General features: G+C 43.9%; 1 protein-coding gene across 1 annotated transcript in view; it reads left to right on the forward strand.

The window, feature by feature from the left end:
• The window catches only part of PTPRN2 (protein tyrosine phosphatase receptor type N2), a 914,532-nt gene that overhangs the window by 267,418 nt on the left and 625,031 nt on the right, over window positions 1-22,083 (forward strand). The window contains exon 4 of the mRNA XM_040984210.1: window positions 21,361-21,463. Within this exon, the coding sequence (XP_040840144.1) occupies window positions 21,361-21,463 (103 nt within the window). The remainder of the gene's footprint in view (window positions 1-21,360; window positions 21,464-22,083) is intronic.

Raw genomic sequence — 22,083 nt, forward strand, 5'->3', positions numbered from 1 at the left:
CCAGCCTTTCAATCCATCCTTTTCAATAGCAGCCAGACTTGTACAGGCACCCTTGAGCCATTGTGGGGTGTGTCCCGGTCCTGCAGGGGGTAGTCCCCTGCAAGGATCAGCAGCAGGCAGCACAGGCGGACGTAGAAAACCAGTAACTGTGGGCTCGGACTCAGCTGTGAGCTTTGCAGTGGTGGTCAATGTCATACTGCTCTCACTTTTCTTTTTTTCGTTCTTTGTTGTGCTAAGCAGGGGGGTGAGGGTACCTTTCTTTGTTCACAGGTGATTGTGGTGTGTGGGTGGATGTTCAAGAAAGAAGGGAGTAGAAGGTCTGAAGTCAGCTCAAGCACGCTTCTAACTCTGGGCTATGACAACGTGGCAGAGTACCCAGAAGAAGGAATCCGTTTTGTTCAGTCATTGGTGTACCCTTTGGGTTTTGGTTGGCCTGTCCTTCCTGCTCGTTGGGGTGGCTGCTGTGAGCACACAATCCCCTTATCCACGCCCCTCATCTGGAACCTGTGTGATCACAGGCTTGGGGGAAGATGGTCAGGGTTCTGAAGAGTGTTGATCTAAAATTGCCAGGTGAGCTCTCCCCAGGAAAAATGGGGCACTGTATTCAGCGAAGAAGCCAGGACCAGAGTCACCTGAGCATGAGGAGGCAGGAGAGATGGGAATAGGACATCAGGAGAAGTCCTATAGGATGGCACTCTGGAGCCCCCAGTGAGATGCCTCTGGCCACTGGCTAAGGGATCAGCAGCTGCTGGACCCTGTGGGAGCACTTGCAATGATGATCTCATTTCCTTTTCACAGGGCACTAAGACAAGGTCCTATTTTTATCCGTATTGAAAGTGTGGCTCAGAGGAACTGGTGGTGTGTTTAACCTGACAGCTGGTGCAGGCCTCCACCCAGATGAGAATGTGCCTGGCAGATTACACAGAACCTCCCTCATCCAGAGGGCAGTCCCCTCGGTGTATGTGTGCAGCCGAGGGCTCTGGGCCCACACGGTTTTATCTGCCTCCCTCTGCGTTTAACTTAGAGCAGTAAGGGACTACGGGCGTGGGGTTTCTTTGCTGTTGCCCCAAGGAACCATAAATGGCCCTTCCTGGACCCAATGAGAAGAAGCTAGAGCTCAATTTGAATGAATCACTTGATGAAGTCAGCAGCATCCACATTTAGCCAGCGATGTCAGCCCTGTCCTTTAATGTTCTTGGGAAGGCTCTGCAATGATTAGAATTGTTGAAAATCGATGAGTGATGGTGTAATGGCTAGACCATTGGCTGCCTGCCGACTCTGTGCTCAGCACTGTGCCTGCAGCAGCTCAGTTCACCATCCCTCCTAACAGCAGTGCAAGGTCCATCTGCAGCCCCAGGGACCGGCTCTAGGTCTTACTTCCCAGAAGCTGCACGTTCCCCCTTGTGCGTTGACCCTGTGTTGGCTCTTAAAATAGAGTGATGATGGATACTCCCAAATGTCTCCTCTTCAGTTTTCTTCTCAATCTAGGCTGATACCTAATTTAGCATCTTAACTTATATATCCAGAGGCAATCTCAAACTTGACCTGCTTAAGATGAAATTCTGTAACTTTCTCTCCCTACTCTTTCCATTCTTGGTCCACCGACCTTGGTCCACCTGAAGTTAGAAAGTGTTCTGGGTTGTGGCTGGCGCTGTAGTGAAGCGCATTAAGCCTCTGCCTGTGCCGCCAGCTTTGGCCTGAACCAGCTGTGACAGTTACAGCCACTTGGGGAGTGAATTCGCGCATAGAAGATCTCTCTGTGTCCTCTTCTCTTTCTGTTGTGACTCTTCAGACAAGAAAAATAAATAAATCTTTTTTTTAAAAAAAAGGTGTTTTGAATGTTTTATATCCCTCCCCTGCAAGGCCGGCCTATATTGCTTCCTACGTCTTTCCTGCTTTTTTGTACTTCATGCTACAAGAGCACCTTCCCCTTGTTCCCATTGCAAAAACATCCTATCTGGTATTCTGTGGTGTCCCAGACCTGTTCTGCAGGTGGCCGCTGGCCGAGAGAGTGAGAGAGCGAGAGAGCGAGAGAGAGAGAGAGAGAGAGAGAGTGAGAGAGAGGTTGTCCATCTGCTTGTTCACTCCCCAAATGGCCACAATAGCCGGTGCTGCATCATGCAGAAGCCAGGAGCCAGGAGGACCATCAAATCAAGTGGGTCCAGTGGCCAATCACGGGAGCCATATGCTGCTGCTTTCCTAGGTGCATTTAGCAGGAAGCTGGATGGGAAGTGGAGCAGCTGGGACTCAAATCAGTGCCAACATGGGAGGCTGGCATTGCAGGAGGTGGCTTAACACACTATGCCACAATGCCAACCCCTGCTCATATTCTTTTGACCAACGGAAGTCTCCCTTACCCTCCCCTGGGGGATCCCATGGATGTTAGCAAGGTTTTTGGGCCCCTCACTACCCAGCCTTTGGCGCTCAGTGGAAACCCATGCCATTCTTTCATGCTCTGGCCACTCTGCTCCCTCCTGGACTGCTGAGCATCTCTGGCCTGTGTCTCCCGGACTCCCTGCCCAGGTGCTTCTCTGCCCTGGGGAAGTTTCTGTCCACCCTCACAGGTTCCCTGCTCCTCATTTGCTGGCTGATGCTTCCGTGGTCTCCTTCTGTTGGGCTCTTTTCCAGGTGACCAGGAATTCTCTGCCTACCATCCATTTTCATAGAACCTAGCTGAATCTGACTTATTTTTTTGTTTGTTTAATTGCATGTTTTCTCCTGTGAGAATGGAAATCCCACGACGCAAGCAAGAACAGAAGCTTACAGATTGAAAACCCAAATGCTAATACGTTCTTGATTTTCTCTGACTTATTTAATCAAATATTTACAAATTCTATCCATGCATAAAGTACTGTATTTCTACACCCCCAAGCAGCAGAGTGGCTATATATAGTTAACTGAAATGTGGGTGAGGATGAATGGTATTTCAGTCCCTTAAAACTCGTTAGTGCAGAGGTGGGCGTTTAACCTGGCAGCAAAGAGGCCTGTGTTCTGTAACAGAATCCCTGGGTCTGATGCCTGGCTCCAGCTTTTGATCCCAGCATGCTGCTGATGAAGACATGGGAGCCAGTGATGGTGGCTCAGGTACTGATACTCCTGGTCAATGTGGGAGACCTGAACTGAGTCTCTGGCTTTCAGGTTTAGCCTCAGTCTACTGCTGGCTGTTGCAGGCACTTGGGGAATAAATTAGTGGATCTCTGTCTCTTTCTTTGCCTTGAAAGAAAGAAGTGAAGGAAATAGGAGGAGAAGGAAGGGAAGGAAAGATAAGGACAGAGAGAGCGAGCGAGTGAGGAAGAGATAAGAGGAGAGGGGAAAAGAGGAGAGGAGAAAAGAAGAGAAAAGGGAATGTAGAAAGAAAAGATAAAGAAAAGGAAAAAATGGTAGAAGGGAAGAAGAGGAAGAAAAAAAAATCTCCTTAACTTCCTAGTGCAATTAAATGGTGATGTATTCTCTGTGGAGGAGACACATGCACATAGAGCTTAATTATTTCAATTGTAATCAATCATTTCTTCTTTCAAAAACAAAACTGTTATTATTAGTATTGGCTAACAACACTGGTGGAGTCTGCTAGACTGCCAAACGCTAGGAAGGACACCTTTTTACATTCCATTTCTATTGTCTGTTCTCATAAAACAGTGGCAGAAACCAGCGTTGTGACATAGTGGCTTAAGCCGACATCCCATGTGAGTGCTGGTTGGAATCCCACTTCTAGTACGCCTCCCTGCAAATGTGCCTGGGGGTGGGGGGTGCGGGACAGTAGAAATAGTGGCTCAAATGCTTTGGCTTGTAGACCCAGATGGACTTTTAAGCTCCTAGCTTCAGCTTGGCCCATACCCAGCCAATGTGTCCATTTGGGGAGCAGACCAGTGGATGGAAGATTTATTTGTCTATGAAACTGTCTTTCAAATAAACAAATCTTTTTTTAAAAAGTAAACAACAGCAGGCAATATTCAAATAATATTCCTTTTGCAGTGATTAATTGTGTTTTTAAAAAATTAGTGGCCCAGTGTATAGATTGTGTAAAATAAGATATCAGTAATTCTTTTAATCAGAAGCTGAGCTGATATATATGATGGGCTCACACCTGGTTTTTTTTTTTTTCTGCTATTTGCAAAAATGCAGGGGATAGCCAAATGCAGCTCACTAGAGAACTTTTTCTTTTTTTTTTTTTTTGAGAGGCAGAAAAAGAGATTCCTATACTAGTTCACTCCTCTAATTGTTGCAGGTCCTGGAACTGGGAGTCATGACCTCTTTGTAGTTCTCCCATATGGGTGGCAGGGACCCTGGTTTTGAGACATCACCACTGTCCTCAAAGTTGCATATTTAGCAGCAAGTTGGAGTGAGGAGTTGGAACCAGGAGTCGAACCTAAGTTCTCTGCTATGGGATGCAAGCTAAATGCTTGTTCCCCCACACAACACATTTTAACACAAGTATGTTGAAACAGGAAATGTCTTAATATAAACTGTTCTGTTCTGAAAGAACTCATCTTGGGAAGATGGCTGTTGTTAGAACTTTCTGGAATTCTTTGAGATCTTCGTCCTTCCATAAACTGGGATGGGAAATTTCTGAATAATCTCAAAAAGGACAAGTGCTTTCTCCGCGTAAGTAGATTAGTGAGGTAATTAAAGATGTATTTATTTAGGACATGAGTGACTGAGAGAAAAGAGAGAGAATTTCTTCATCCACTGGCTTCCTTCTGCACATGGTTGCAACAGCCAGAACAGGCAGGCCAAAGCCAGGAAACTCCATCCTGGTCTCTCCTACCAATGGCAGTTACCAAGTATTTGAAACATCATGATGTATTAGTTAAGGGCCGGATCAGAAACAAAATAGCCAGGACTCCACTAGCACTCTGATGTGGAATGTCAGCTTTGTAAGTGGCAGCCCCCAAAACTTCACAACCTTTTAAGCAACCTTGGAATTCTTGTAGGGATCATGGAAATACAGTGGGGAACATTTCGGGGAGTTGGTGCTGACCCTGAGGAAGCCTAGTGCAGGCAGTGCCTGGTCTCAGTGGCGCCACCTTCGGTCACCTCAGGGAGGACACCGAGACGCTAGGGAGGAGGTCGTGTGATCCCTCTCAAGCTTCGGGTCATCCTCCACAGACAGTGCTCCCCTCAGCTTCCCTGACTCCTCCTCCTTCAAGAGTGTTTAGAATGAGAGTTCATTGCTCTGGCTTTTTTTTTTAACCTTTTTAATTTTTAACATATTTTTATGTACTTGAAGGCAGGCGAGTACACACACACACACACACACACACACACACACACACACACACACACACAGAGCTCCTGTTTGCTGGTTCAGTTCTCAGTTATACACAGTGGTTCCTGGCTGTGTCTGGAACTGTGAGCCAGGAACTCAAGCCAGGTCTTCCTTCCTCCTAGGTGGTAGAGTCCCAAGTACGCACCTGCCACCTGCTGTCTCCCTGGGTACCCGCTGGCAGGAAGCTCGCCTCCGAAGTGTCGCTGGGGCTTGTACTCAGGCACGGATGTGGGAAGGAGGTGTCCCAGGCAGCACCTCTGCAGTCACATTTCAACTCGGACTTTGTTCTGATTTTGGAATTCACCCACCCTTCCCCTGAGTAAGACGGAATGCTGCAAGTTTTGGGTTCCTGTTCGTACCACTGACTGGCCACTCTGATTCAGTATTACTGAGCCTGAAGTCAGTCCCTTGCTGCCTCACTCCTGGAGATAAGCCTGAGCTCCTTGGCCCGAGTCTTAGGCTGCCTCTGTCCTCAGCAACTCTTCCTCTCGCGTTTCTGCCCAGGCTGGTGAAGGATCCGTCCCACTCTCTTTGTGTGGGCAGTAAAAATTCTCCTTTTCCTTGCTGTTATAGGTGGGGACTTCAGAAAGTCATGTGTAGTGGAATTAAAAGAAGCTTATTTTGTTACAAAATATTCAAAATGCATGTATACAAGGGCTCTTCAAAATGTTTATGAAAAATGAATGTCATGAAAACATGCATATGGATTTCAGTTTCAGCTTCTGTTTTAGATCTGCTTTTTTTTTTCAAGATTTATTTATTTTTATTGGAAAGGTAGATATATAGAGAGAAGGAGAGACAAAGAGAAAGATCCTCCATCTGCTGATTCACTCCCCAAGTGGCTGCAATGATGAGGGCTGTGCCAATCCAAAGGCAGGAGCCAGGAGCCTCTTCCCGGTCTCCCTCACAGGTGCAGGGTCCCAAGGCTTTGGGCCATTCTCAGCTGCTTTTTCAGGCCACAGGCAGGGATCTGGATAGGAAGCAGGATCACCAGAATTAGAACCAGCACCTATATGGGATCTTGAAACATGCAAGGCGAGGGCTTTACCTACTATGCTACAGTACCGGGCCCCTGCTACGTTTTTCCCTTTGCAGTTGGCTTCTTGTCTCTTGTGTCTCCACTTGCGGCACACCTTTCTGACCACCCTAAAATGTGGCTTTGTCCTGTGACTTCTAGGGCTCCCTGCACTTCGTGGCCTTTTTCATTTCTAATTCTCTGCATCTCCACCTGCAGCCTGGCTCCATCCATCCTGATGGGTTGTCATCACCTGGCTATGATCTTTTTTGAAGTGTGAGCTATACCAATTAAGGATCATGAGGCTCTTAGAGTGCTATAACCAGGAGCTTAGAAAAGGAAAATCGAAGAACATATAATAAGATAGATGAAATATGACACACTGGAAGGGCAAGTAATATTTTGTGAAATTTCAGTAAATCTTCATCAGATCTCACTGTAAAATACATATCTTCCTCTTGAAACCTATTAGTTTGTCACATGTAGCTTTTACTTCTGTGGTTTTAAGAAGAAAGAGAAAAAGACTTATTTATTTGAAAGTTAGAGTTATGGAGAGAGAGCTTCTATCTTTTGGTTCAGTCTCCAAGTGGCTGAAAAAGCCAGGTCTGGACCAGGCTGAAGGTGAAAGCCAGGAACTCCTTTTAGGTCTTCCTTGAGCTGGCGGGGGAAGCTTGAGTCATCTTCCACTGATAGCCTGGCTGAAGTAGTAGGAACCTGGATCAGAGAGGGGTTGGGGGCGGCAGCAGGCATGTGAACAGGAGCTCTGAAATGGGATGCTGTTGTCAGAGAGCAGCTTAATGTGTTGGCCCACAGCACTGGCTCCTATGCTAACATTTTATTCTTCTTGGTGCACTTATTTATACACTGTTCAGAACCATGTCCTATGTACTTTGTTTATTCTGTTTCATGTTGTTTTGTCAGAATGCTCGACACACTGCGTGCTATATAAGTTGTTGGGGCTCGTGTCTGCTGCCTGTAATACAGACATTCCGTTCTTGAGTGCCAGTTCCAGGCCCAGCCATGCCACTTCTGAAGCAGCTCTCTTGCTGGTGCTCCTGGGAAGGCAGTGCTTAGGCCTCTGCCATCCATGTGGGAGACCTGGATGGAATTCCAAGCTTTTGCCCTTAGCCTGAAGGAGACCTGGCTTTTGTGGCCATTTGAGGAGTGAACCAGAGGAGAAAGGCTCAGTCCTTCTCCTTTCTAACTAGTTCATTGCTCCTTCTCTCTGTTGCTCTGGCTTTCAAATAGATAAATCTTTTAAACCATGTCTTAGCTCCATTAATTCAAAAGCAAAAGAAAAGTGGGTGGTTTGGCTGCTTGGTCTGAGGGCTGGGAAATACAAGCAGCACACACTGGCTAGTATCTGATGACGGCCTGCCAACTGCATCTCACCAGAGTGCCCATTACCACCTGGTGGGAGTGCCTGGGAGAGAGCTCAACTGTGGCTTGTCAGGAAACAACCTGCCCTTATAGCACTGGTCCTGCCCCCTCCCAAAGACCTTGTCCTGGCCACCCAGAGGTATTAATCCTTTTCTAGGAACTCCCACTAGGCCCTACCTCTTCAAAGACCACACTCCCTGACACTACTGTCATGCTGGGGACCGAGGCCCTTGCACCTGAGTCTCTAGGGACAAACTACAACCTACTTTGCCCTCTCTTCTTCCTCCTTCAGTTCTCATCCCTGGTAAGCCTGCTCCTTGCATTGTCCACCACCTCTGTCCTGCAGACCAGGCTCTGGAAAGCATAGCGTCCCCATCTCAGGCAGATGAATTCCCTACCCCCTCCTCCTTCACAATTTGCTGGTTTTCCCAGTGACCTAACCAATATGGCCAGTTACCCTTATGTCTTGTTCTCTTTTACTTTTGCATGTAACTGATAATCAGTGTGTTGTTTGTTTTGTACCAATTTTGCTTCTCAAACCATCCACACCATGGCCTTGGAGTTCACGGCCCAACAATCCCTAATGGACTATTTTGGTAGTTCTCCTGAAGTGTACTTCCCTTCTCTCTGCCATCCTCATTATTCAGAGACCCTGAGGATTAAAGCAGGAGATATATAAAACAGTGGCCAGAGCACAGTTCAGACCTGTGTAAATAGTAAAGTACAATGATTTAAAATTTTTATATCATAACGGCATGTGGATCATCTTTTTAAGACATGGTTGAACAGTATATCTGTTATATTCAGAAAACTTTCATCCCTCCCCAGGTTATGGGGTGGTCAAGGCCTCTTGAGACTGCAGTCTGTACTTCCCTCTGCTGCTGAATTGGACACCCCACTCGCCACCCCATATTACACAATGCTCCTTTTTGCCATTGTGTTATCTTGCAGTTCTTCTCTAGTCCATCTCTGTTAGAAAAGCAGGTGTTGAATTGTTGGCTTTTATGACAAATGTGCACATATGTGCAATCGGAGAAAAGACAGAAAGAGAGAGAGAGAATGTGGTTCCTAACCAGAAAGTCGTGTGTCTTTGGTCATGTGTCTCCCTTGTGAAACGGGATTCCACACACCGCAGACCTCTGCATGTGCCCTGTGTTCCCACTTCATACTTGGAATTTTTAAGAAATTGTCACACTGTTTTCCAAAATGGCTACATCGTTTTTCATTCCCACCAGGAAATGTACAGAGGGATCCAGTTGCTCTGTCGCTTGCCTGGGTTTGATGATGTCATTATTATCTGTTCCAGGCAACGCAGTAAGTGTGTAGTGACAGCTACTGTGGGTTGAATTTCCATTAGCCTAGTGGTTGGTGTGTATCTTTTGTGTGCTTATTGGTCACATGTAGGTTCTCTTCACTGAAATTTCCACTTGTGACTTTTACCCATTTTTAAATTGGATTTTAAAAAAGATATTCAGTTTTGAGAGCTCTGTAAACGTTCTAGATTCTAATCCTTGGACAGATATGTGGTTTGCAAATATTTCTCTTTCTCTCAGCTTATCTTTGTTTTATCATTGTAACAAGGCTCCCGTTGGGAGAGTAAAGTTTTTTCTAATTTCTTGAGGTCATTTTAAGTGCTTTTCTTTTGCATGGACATCACTTAACATCTAGTCAAAGAACTCTTTGTTATCTCTAAGTACAAAGATCTTTTTCCTGAAAGTATTTTTTGTTTTGTTCCATGTCCATGAGTTGTATCTTGCATAAATGATGAGGCTTCAATGGTAGTCTCTATTTTACCTATAGTCATCCACTCATTCCAACACTACATATGGCAGGTGCAGCCTTCCCACTATTAGGTTGTGTTTGAAACTTTGTCAGAAATCCTTTGGCCATTTTTACGTGGATCCGTGTCTGGGATTTCTGTCCATCCCACTGTTGTGTTTGTCTGTCTCTCTCTCTGCTCCGCAGTCTTGAATAAGTAACTTTATGATAAGATTTGAAATTATGTATAAAGATCCTTTCCACTTCATTTTTCTTTTTTTTTCCAAATTGCTTTAGCCCCTCTAGTTTTTAACGAATTACATAGAAATATCTTCTCTTTTGCTACAAAGCATCTTGCTGGGATTTTGATGGGAATGATAGTAAATGTTTGTATCGATTTGGACATAATTGATGCTATTATGTGGAGTGCCCATCAGCAGGGTATGTTTCTTTTAGTTCTCACTTGGTTTCATAATTTTCATCATACAAATACTATATATGTTTTGTTAGATTTACATCTAAATATTTAATCATTGAGTGATTGTGAATAAGATTTTATTTTTAATTGCTTGTCTATGTGTCCATTGCTAGTGAATAGAAAACAGCTTATCTAACATAACAGTTTTAGACTTTTTTTTTAATTATCTCAAGATTTGCCATGTAGATATTATGCCATATGGAAATGGGCACTGTTTCTAAACAATTTATTTATTTTATTATTCCATGATACATTTCTATAGGCTCTGGGATTTCCCTTCCTCTTTCTCCAAATCCCCTTTCTCCAATTGATTTCCACCATATCGTCCCAATACTACAGTTCTTCACAATCAGTGATGAGTCCATCATTCTGCTATTTAAGTATATCCTGACACTGAAGGCATGGACAACGGCAGAAAGCCCAGCACCCTATTATCCACGTTAACTGAGAGGCCATCTTTGATAAGGAAGTAGAGCTGCATACTGCATTGTATTTTCACATCTGGATATGATAGTCTCTATTACACAATTACTGTATATCCCCTTAAATGAAAAACCGCAAAATAAAATCAGCAACAGAGAGAAAAATGGAACATTTACAGAAACATGAAGTTAAATAACATGTTACTGAATGACCAGTGTGTTGCTGAAGAAATGAAAAAGAAAACAAAAATCCTTCTTGGAGAGACTAATGCTACTGCATGATCTATGACTTAGTCAAGAGTTTAATAACAGAAAAGAAACTGTTTTGAAGAAATGAAAATAAAAAGAAAAATATCAACCTGAAATGTAGTAAAAACAGTACTGAAAGGGCTATTGATCTTATATTTGCCTGAAGGTTGGCTTATATGAGAGACATGTGATATTTGTCCTTGGGGGATTGGCTTGTTTCAGTGAGTATAACGGTCTCTAGTTGGGACCCTTTGGTTGCAAATGGTATAATCTCATTCTTTTTAATGTTTGAGTAGTATTATATGAGGTAGATGTAGCACAGTTTCTTTTTATTTAGTTAGTTCTAATCTTACTTAGTTGATTAGGGTACAAAGGGTCAAGCGCTACCGGAAAGTGGGTAAGACCATTGTTTCCACAAGTATATCATTATTTTCTCCCCTGTATCTGGGGTCAGGGGAGAAACAAAGGGAGAAGCCTCACCCAGCCTCCCACCCATCCCAGGTCCCCGATGTGAGGCACGCTCTGATAATCTTGTTCAAGCAGTTTTGATAGTTCAACAGGTCTGAATTGCTGCCAATCTCACCGTTCCAATCACAATGAAACCTATTCAGAATCCACTGACTGACAGTCTCTTCATGGTTGGGGTTCTGAGATCAGCAATTCAGTTGGAGGGATCTCCAAAGAAACTTAGTCTGAGGTGATTCCAGACCTGATTCATGTGTGAATTTGCCAGTACAGGGTCTGACATAGTCTGTCACCCCAATCAGCTTATGCGCATGCTGGTTGTTGCAATTGCTGGGTCAGTTCTGTTTCCAGCCCTGTCATCCTCTTGAACCAATGGGTGTTATACTCCAGCTTGATCCTGCCCAGTGCATGCTCGGTCCACACACAAACCAGTGGGAGCTGCAGCCTAGTTGGGGCGACTCCCCATAACCCCTACCAGGCCTGCTCCTTACCCTGGTTCCATACATGCCAGTATTACCACAGGCTTGCTCAGTTTGTCTCACATCCCATTTAGCTCTGGTACTTGTCAATGGGCACTGAAGCCTAGTTCAACCCAACTAGCCCTACTACCCGGCCCACACACATACTGGCGGGTGCTTTTCTGTGTAGCCACCCCTGTCCCTGTCCTGGTTTTCATGCTCTCCAGTGGGAGTGGTAACCCAAGAGGGAGGTGCCCACTATCTCCCTGCTAGGCCACTCCCACTTCTGGATTATGCATTCCTCAGGTGGTTTTGGCATTTAACTTAACAGAATTGGCCCCAAGTGTCAACCTCTGCCAACTGATGCTATGGCAAAGCCCAACCAACCCTAACCCATTCTAGTTTTTGCTTGTACCAGTCGGAACAATCAGCCCAACCTGACTTTTCCCTGATCTAGCTCACCTGAGGTCCACAGGTTTTGTAGCCCTGCCTTGTCTGGTCTGCCCCCATCCCAACTCATGCTCTTCAGTGGGAGTGGTTGTCCAGCAGGGGGGCCCACATTCCCCCTGCCGGCTTTGCCTCCTCCCCCTCGGTTCTCATGTGTGCTGTTTGTGCGCTGCAACCACATCTGGTATGGCTCACCTCACTTTGACACTCCGTAATGTGCACTGGTATGTGTTGCGACCGAACCTGGCCTGACCCACACTCTGTGCTGGTGCTCAGATTCGCCAGCAGTTGATGTGAAAAGGTTCAGCCTGGTCTGCCCCCGACCTATGCCATATGTATGCTGGTGGGAATTTTTCTCTGGCCTGGTCTGGGTTCCTCCCTATTGTGGTTCTTGTGCTCACCTGCAGGGGCTTTGTTCTGACAGAGGAATTTCCCAAGCTCCTCCTTCAGAACCTCTCCCTGTGCCAGGTCTTGTGCATACTGGTAGGTCCATGGGCCAGCCCTTCTTGCTGGCCTTTAATCCATTCCAGTTCTTGGTGTTGGCTGTTTCACCCCAGCCAAGGCTTGTCCATACACAGACACTGCTCACGCATAGCTCGGTAGGGGCAGAGACCCAGCCTAGTCCATCCTATATCTACCCAGGTTCTCCAGAGCACCAGATGGTGCTGTTGTCTAGCCCAGCTAAGTGTACCTAGCCCTGGTTCACACTTGTGCCAAAGGAGATTGCAGTCATATCCAGACCAGAACACAGCCCCCACTCCCTGCCCCGCACCCTCCCATGGGAACTGCAAACCAGCAAGGGTGTACTCTCACAGCTCTCCAACTGAGCCTATTCCAGCCCTAGATTTTGAGCGTGCCAGTGGTTGCTCTGACCCAGTTGGCTTAGCCCTTCACCTGTCTCAGCCTTTGCCTTCGATGCTGTGTCCTAGTATTCCTGCTTCATGCAGACCAGTTTGGGTAAGAGCCTAGAACGGAATGACATGTGCTCCATCCTGATTTTTGTTCTTCCTTGTGAGTTGAAGTTTGCTCAGCCTTGCCTGGTCTAACCCTGAGCTGAATTGCAGCCCAGCCTACCCCAAATCCTATTTTAGGTGCAAATTTGGGTGCTGCTGCCTTGACTTGCCCAGACTGTTGTCAGTTCCTTTACCCATGAGTGATGGCAGGTCCCATGGTCACGCTTAGGTCAGCCCATTACCACCCCAGTTTGTGAGCTAACCAATGGGCCTTGTATTTTCACAAAGTTGGGCCCACACTTCTCCCAAAGAATCTACCTGGTTCTCTTGCGTGCTGGTTAGTGTCTTGACCTGCCAAATGTGACCTGTCCACTGTTCTATCACTCAGTCAGGTACTGGCACCTAGGTCTGCCAGACAGGCCCCCACCCATAGCTTTGGTGTGAACTGGTTTGTGGCAGTCAGAGATGCTCTACATTAACAGCGCATCCCAGGATTCCCATCTGGGCTGGTGAATCAGTCTGGCCCAAATAGATCTTTTGGACTCTCCCCTCTAAACCACCAGGTCTCAGTCTCCACGCTTGCCAGAAAGTTCCGTTGACCCCATTGCTGGGAATCCACCCAGAATTCATCCCTCACCTACACTCAAACAGGCCGTGTCCATGGGTGTCCCTAAGCAACAATTATATATCCTAACAACAGCCCACAGCCTAGGACTCGGTCACCACCTGTCGGCAGTGACCATGGCCTGTGTCCCCAGCATTGGGTCCGGCCTGGCTGGGACGCCCCCCACAGCTGCCACACTGCAGGGAGCTGCTTTTGCCCCAACCACACGGCTGAACACTCGATGTAGCACAGTTTCTTTATCCATTCCTTGTCTGATGGGTGTCTGGGTTATTCCTATGTCTTTGCTGTTGTAGGTTGTGCTGCTGTAAATGTAGGATTGCAGATGCCTTTCTCATATGCAGATCTCAGTTCACTTGAACATATTCCCAGAGTGAGATAGCTGAGTCATATAACAGGTTTATTTTGAGTTTTCTTAGCCCTCTCCATACTGACTTCCAGGGTGGTTGTACTAGCCCACACTACTACCAACAGTGAAGGAGGGTCCTTTCTAGGTTTTCTTCTAATAGTTTGATGGTCTGGGTGCCAATTTAGGTCCTTGATCCATTTAAAACTGTGTTTTTTTTAAGGTGACAGGTAGGGGGACTTGCTTCTTACTTTTGCAGGCTGCTATCCAATTTTCCCAACAGTGTTTGTTAAGGAGACCAGATTTTTTCCTGGATTATTTTAAGTTCTTTTGTCGAGGACTAATTGGACTCCCTTTTGGGATTTCTACTGTGTTTCATTGATCTTTTTCTCTGTTTCTGTACCTGTACCAGACTGTTTTGACGACCATTGCTCTGCAGTTTGTTCTGAGTTCTGCAATTGCGTTTTCTCCTGCTTCGTATTTTTCCTTCAGGATAGCTTTGGCTATGTGTGGTTTTTTTCTGTTTCCCGATGAACTTTTGTATCATCATTTCTATTTCTGAGAACAATGTTGTTGGGATTTTAATTAGGAATGCGTTGAATCTGTATACTACTTTTGGTAATAGTGACATTTTGATTATGTTGATCCTGCCGAACCAGGAACTTGATATGTTTCTTCGTTTTTTTAAAAAAAAATCCTCTTTTTTTTTTAAGGTTTATTCATTTTTATTATAAAGTCAAATATATAGAGAGGAGGAGAGACAGAGAGAAAGATCTTCCGTCTGCTAATTCACTCCCCAAGTGGCTGCAGTGGTTGAACCTGAGCCGATCTGAAGCCAGGAGCCAGAAGACTCTTCTCGGTCTCCCATGTGGGTGCAGGGTCCCAAAGCTTTTGGGCCATCCTTGACTGCCTTCCCAGGCCACAAGCATGGAGCTGGATAGGAAGCAGGGCTGCTGGGATTAGAACCAGCACCAATATGGGATCCTGGTGCATTCAAGACCAGGATATCAGCTGCCAGGCTATGGCGCTGGGCCCAGGAGATCTATTTTGTTGCCTTTTAAAAAAAACCAGCACTTTGGGCCTGGCAGCATGGCCTAGCAGCTAAAGACCTCACCTTGAACACGCCAGGATCCCATACGGGCGCCGGTTCTGATCCTGGCAGCTCCACTTCCCATCCAGCTCCCTGCTTGTGGCCTGGGAAAGCAGTTGAGGACGGCCCAAAATCTTGGGACCTTGCACCCACATGGGAGACCTGGAGGTAATTCTTGGCTCCTGGCTTCAGATTGGCACAGCACCAGCCATTGCGGTCACTTGGGGAGTGAACCATCGGACGGAAGATCTTCCTCTCTGTCTCTCCTCCTCTCTGTATATCTGCCTTTCCAATAAAAATAAATAAATCTTAAAAAAAAAAAACCACAGCGCTTTGACTCATTGGCTTTATGTATTGTTCTTTTGGTCTCTGTTCAATTTATTTCCTCTATTGTTTTGGTTCTTTCTTATTTCCCGCTAATCTTGGGATTGCTTTGCTGCTGTTTTTCTAGATCTGTCAACTGGTGGATCACTCATTTACTTGGTGCTTTTCTGATTTTATAATGTAAGCATTGATTGAGATGAACTTTCCTCTTAACATTGACTCGACTGTGTCCCATGAGTTTTGATATGTTGTATCTTGATTCCTTTATTTGATTTCAAGCGATTTTAAAAATTTTTTCTCTTTGATTTCCTCTGTAACCCATTGTTGATTGAGAAGCATATTATTCAGTCTTCAGGTCTTTGCATGTCTTCTAGAGTATTTTGAACTATCGGTTTTTAGTTTCACTCCAAGATGTTCTGAGAAGATGCATGGTAAAATTTTGATTTTCATAAAATGTGCTGAGGCTTGGTTTTCAGCCTGTAACGTAGTCAGCCCTGGAGAAAGTACCATAAGCTGATGAAAAAAAACAAGTGTGTTCTCTGTAGGTTGAAAGGTTCTGTAGATATTAATAAAGTCCGTTTGCTTTAGAGTCTAGTTGAGCTTTGTTATTTCCTTGTTGATCTGATGTTAGTAGGGAATTAAGGTCCCACATTATTATTGCATTGGATTCTGTTTCTCTCCTTAGATCCATTAGTATTTTTCCACATAGCTAGCTGCTCTGACATTTGATAAGTTTATGTTTATTATTGTGATCTCTTCCTGCTAAATAGATCCTTTGATCATTATGTGGTGTCCCTTTTTATGGCTTTTCATTTTTTCACATCAATGTCTATGTTATCTGAGATAAGAATGGCTATTTCCATTAGCCTGGAATATCTTTTTCCATCCTTTCACTTTCATTTTCCACCTATCTGTTGATGACATGTGTCTCCTCTAGATAACAGATAGAAAAGTTTTGTTTTGGGATCCAGTTTCCTAATCTCTCATGCCAGATTGATGAGTTTAAGCCATTTACATTCAGGGTTATTATGAATAGGCAGTAATTTGGTCCTGTCATTTGACGATGGCTTGTTCATTGTTTGATTTAGTCTTTTCCTGGGATGTTCTTCAGGTTTGCCTTTGATTTTGGTGTGTGCTATTCCTGGTCTCTGTCAAGAGAACATCTTTAAGCATCATTTGTAGAGCAGATCTAGAAAAGGCAAATTCTTTTTGCTACTATGCAAGAATTTCATTTAATTTTAAGGACAAAGGAAAGATTTTGGGGATAAGTTATTCTGGGCTGACAATTTTTCTGCTTTAAAATCTGGAATTTGTCACTCCATTCTCTTTTGGCCTGTAAAGTTTCCCCTGAGAGGTCAGCTGTGAATCTGATAGGGACTACTCTAAACGTGAATTGATTTTTTTTGCATGCATATTTAAGGTTCTTTTGCTTATTTTCGACTGAAAAGAGCTTGATTATCTTGTCTTTTGGTGAAGATGACTTTTGGTCAACACTGTTGGGAGTTCTTTGCTCCTCCTGGATGTTGTTTCTGAATTCTTTCTTCATATTTAGAAAGTTTTCATTTAATATTTCATTAAATATATCTTTAAACCCTGCTTCTCTTTCTGCACCTTCTGGAACTCCCATAACTCTTACATTTGGCATTTTAATGGTGTCTGTTAATTCTTGAATTTTTTTTGACTGAGTTAGATCCATTTCCAGCTTTTAAATTGTATCCCCATTGTGGAAGAAATCCTGAGATTCTTTCTCCTGCCTCACTCACTGTATTATTGAAGCTTTCCACTAAATTTTAGATTTATTCTATTGTGTTCTTAATTTTCAGCATATCAGCTTTTATTTGAATCATTGCTGCTATTTGTTGTATGACACATTCCTTAAATTCTTTGAACTCCTGTATGTGCTTCTCATTATTGATTCAAAACTTTGTAAGTTTGTTCAATCTCCTATTTTCTCGATGTCTTCCTCACTTAACTCTGAGGTTGACAAAGGCTTTTGTTCCTGCAGGGGAAGCATCTGTAATATGCACTGTGTCTTTGTCTCTTCCTTTGCTCTTGGTCATTGCTATTCTGGTTAGAAGATTCCTCTCTTTAGGGCTGGTTTCTAAGCTGTGTTGCCCACTGCTCTACAGATCAATTTTATTGACTGTGTTGAGTATCTGGTTCTTCATTTGCAATCACTTGTGCTGCTCCCTCCAGCAAGTTTCATTCCTGAATTCTTGTGGTAGGCTTCTACCATGGTCTCTGTAGCCCCAGGTCCTGGCTCACCACTCTTAAGCCCCTGTGGTTTTGCGTTGTGGCTGCACCCTTGCCTGCATAACCTTTCTTCATCTCTGGCCCCATCAATGCCTGGATTAGGGAGATGCCAGCTGTCCTAACTCACTGGGCCCTGGTCTTGCCAGAACCTGCTGGCCTTTAGGTCTGAGCACCACCTGGACCCGTTTTGGTTGGAACCCACAGGATGTCAAGTCGGTACTGATTTCCTGGTGGGATCAATGGAATGCACTGAGCCCAAACTGATTTTGCTCTTGGTTTAGCACCTGTGCAGCTCACTGTTTTCATGCTGGTCTCAGTCTTTGCCACACTGCACAAAATGTCTTCTATCACTTCTGGCTTAATACACGCTCAGCTATCTGTTGTGCTTCTATTCCTGCAGCCTTTGCCACAGTGCACAGAATGGCACCTGATGTGGCACTGGTGGGGTCCTGGGTCTGCCTGGACTTGGTTTGGTCGGAACCTGTAGGATGCTGAGTCGGTATTAATTTCCTTTTGGGATCAATGCAATGTGCTGATCCAAAATTAATTTTGCTCCTGGCTTAGCACATGTGCAGCTTATTGTTGTCCCTCCAATTCCTTCAGCCTTTGCCACAGTACACAAAATGGTGCCCAGTGTGGCAATGGTGGAGTTTGTGCTGTGAAATCCATCTGCCACTCGTCTCTTCGTGGTCAATTGAACAAATCAGCAGGATGGGCAGTTCTTTGTCTTAGTCCACCTCCTGATCCTAGTGAATTCCCCTTGCCACCTTGTTGTCAGGAGAGCTCTGATCACTGATTGCTGCCATCTGACCACTGCTGGGTATCTGATCACGGCAACACCACTCTGTTGTCCCTGCTGCTTCCCAGCGTCCGTGCCCCCTGTAGACACCCCTCTGCCATTGACTTCGCCTCTCCTAGCTCCTGAAGTTCGTCCCATCCGCTTCACTCTGGCTAATTATTCTCCATCAATTTAAATGTGTCCTCGCCCTATCCTGCCACCTTGCCAACCCAATGGGCACCATTTTATTTCTTTCATCCTGATCTGCATCCATATCTTTCCCCATTGAATTGAGTATAAGTTTCCACGTGTGCTCAATGAGTGGTGAGAGGGCCTTGTTCCTTTCCACGTAGCATGGTGCTGGTTGTGAGATGTGTGTGCACGTTCATTAGCAAGCTGAGGACATTTCTCTGGATTTCATTTTCTCGGATAGTTCCATCATGAGCGGGTGTTGAATATCTTCAGATGCTGTTTCCATGATGACTGCCATGAGCACGTGTTGCTGTTCTTTAACCTACTAGCACGGTTCATGACACTCCCACAAATTTTGCTGTATTGTAGGTTCATTTTCATTCTATTTCATGTTTTCTTTTTTCCATAGCCTACTCCTTTACCAGATTCTTTTTGAATTATAGATTACTTAGAAATATATTGTTTGGAGATTTTCCAGACAGTCTTCTGTCACTTCCCTAGAAGACTTCTGCTTATATTTCTGGGATTGTCTACTTTTTTTGTTTTCAATTTCTGCTGCACATATTTTGCAGCTGTCTTTTGGTTGCATATATATTTGAGAGAACCATGTCTTATCACTTTAAAATTATCTTATTTGTCTCTGGCAACAGTTTTTTTTTTTTTTTGCTCCAAAGATTAATCTGGTATTAGTATAGTCACCGCTGTTATTGCTTAATTAATATTTCTATGTTAACCACAATTTTAGTCTTATTTTTCATATATCATTGTATTAAGATAATTTTTATAGATACCATATAGTTGAATATTTTCTTTAATGTTCTCAGCCATCATTTATGTTTTTTGTTGGTTTTTATACTTAATATATTTATTAATATAATTTTAATTTAGAATTTAATTAAATAGTGGATATCCCATTTTAATTTCTTTTTTTCTTTTCTTTTTTTTTTAAGATTTATTTTTTATTTTTATTGGAAAGGCGGATATACAGGGAGGAGAGACAGAGAGGAAGATCTTCTGTCCAATGATTCACTCCCCAGGGGGCCGCAACAGCTAGAGCTGAGCCAATCCGAAGCCAGGAGCCTCTTCCGGGTCTCCCACGCGGGTGCAGGGTCCCAAAGCTTTGGGCCGTCCTCGACTGCTTTCCCGGGCCACAAGCAGGGAGCTGGAAGGGAAGCGGGGCTGCAGGGATAGAACCGGTGCCCATATGGGATCCCGGGCGTGCAAGGCGAGGACCTTAACCACTGCGTCACCGCGCCGGGCCCCATCTGAGACCTTCTTAATTCTCTCTCAACCTCCTTTTAACGGCAGTTAAAATGGTTTCTGTCATGATCCTAGGAGAGGCTAGAGATTCGGCTTGAGGAGTAGAGGGTCTTCCTCAGGCTTGCCAGCGTCGATGACCCAGCCTAGTTGGGCCAAACTCTATCACACATCCCAGAGTCGACGTAGCTCAGACTTCTGTGCTCTTTAGATAAAACTGCTAAATTTCAGTTCAATTTTGCAAATGAGATTTTTTTTTAATATTGAGTTTATTTTTGGTCGTTGATTCTTTTTTGTTTAAATACAAGAATATAAAACTATCTTTTGGAAAATAGCATGGTTATAATATGCTTCATTTCAATATTGTGCCAACATTAAAATGTGTTTTCAGTTGAGCAGTTTCCTGGGAATGGGCAATTCTAGTGACATAAACATGCATTTCATAGAGGGTGCATTTGGCAAATGGAATAGATTTGCTTATCATTAAGTACACTTGGTCCTGAGTAAAGGAAACAGTGAGTGTGGGCCTATTCTCTAAATGTTGCATCCCAAACACTGCTGCCTAGAACAAGTTGGAGACCATCATATTTGGTGAATTTCCCCAGCAACTTCCACTTTGGGTAATGACATTCAATTTTCCAGGATGTGAAAATATTCTAGCTTTCTGTGTCTTACTATTTTTAAATTTGAAAATTTCTGAATTTGCATTTGAGAAAAACATTCAAACGTACTCATGAAGACAGGTTGCATTTTTTCAGTATTTCTTCTAATTCCGTTCAGCATGTGTGTTTCTGGACATGCTTACCTCCCTCCTTGCAACAATCCTGATTTGAAGATTTGGGTAATGTGTTTTTGTATAGGGCAAAAAAATATATCTCTGTAATTACATGATATTTAGTGATTAGATAATTATAGATAATTGCATAGGGTAGTTCTAAGTGCTGAAGTGTTACCATAAGATCTAAAATGTACAAATTGCATAATAATTATTCTTGGGAGTTATTTGGTAATTCTGAGCATAATTATCATGTGATCCACAGTGCATGTAATTAATGCATAATCACATGGATTTTGCCTTCATAACTACTTCACCCTTGTTATAAGGCTCTTTGTCATAACATTTGAGTGTAAATATAATGTAATTGGCTGCCAGATACAGTACATTAAGCCCCTTGATAATTGCTTTCACAGTAACAATACCCCCTATTCCATTCCAAATGCTTGCCTCTTAAGCAAGATGGGGTTAGGAAGAACAAATTGCCCATGGTATGGTGGTGAGCAGGCAGAATAGGGCATGAGTGCTGCCTAGTCCACCATCACTGACCAGAACCTCACTATGCAGAAAAGTCTCCATCTTTTATATTGGACCAAGATCTTTTTTTCTAACTAAAGTCCTATTTAGTTTAACACTCATTGCTCGATATGCTTTAAGAATCCCTCAAAACTTTTTTTAGTAGCCATGCATCTATTATTTGTATGGTCTAATAGTACAGAGACAGAGCCCCTTAGTTTGCTGGAGGGAAAGCATTTGCAAGGAGGGCAGTTAAAGAAACCACTTTATGTTCATTTCCATATTGCTAATATGGCTTTTTGCACTTTCCCCACAGGTTTTACATGGCGGGATGACTATACCCAGCATGTGATGGCCCAGGAACTTGCAAACCTCCCCAAAACCTACCCAAGGCATCCTGAAGCTTCCAGCTCAGCCAGGTATGTAGACTCAGTTGACCACTTTTTGCTTCTCAGCAGAGTTTTGCCCGTTATGTCTATTACATTGTGTTTTTTTAGGGGGTGATGGTGTGGTACAGTGATGTATCAAGTCACCCACCATCTTCCTGGCGTAGAAATTTCGGAAAGTAGAGACCATTATGCTCAGTGATATAAGCCGATCCCAAAAGGACAAATATCATAGTTCTCTCTAATGTAAAGCAACCTTCATGCAAAATTCCAGATCAGTAGATACATAGGTTAGCATGCATGTACATATATTCATCCAGAGGAATTGTATAATGGAGGTTAGCATACTTAGAAATGAAGATACATTGCAGTATGCAGCTTTACTCTTAAGTAAAAGAAGGACTCCCAATGAAACTGTTAAATATATCTTGAAGTTAGGATGCTGGACTTTCTACCATTGTCTGTACCTACAATGTCATGATACACTTAAATGGCAGAGTGCCTGACTTGTGACTGTTGCTGAAAGATTACACTATTGTAATAGTATGGGTACATCAGTGACGGGGGAATAGGGAGGGTGGAAGGGGAAGTCCCTGAGACTAAGGAATTGTCATGACAATTTTTAAAAAAAATTAAATAAAAAATCAGAAGTT

This window comes from Ochotona curzoniae, unplaced genomic scaffold (assembly GCF_017591425.1).
Source record: "Ochotona curzoniae isolate NIBS_2020 unplaced genomic scaffold, NIBS_Ocur_1.0 contig_4105, whole genome shotgun sequence".
Lineage (NCBI taxonomy): Eukaryota > Metazoa > Chordata > Mammalia > Lagomorpha > Ochotonidae > Ochotona > Ochotona curzoniae.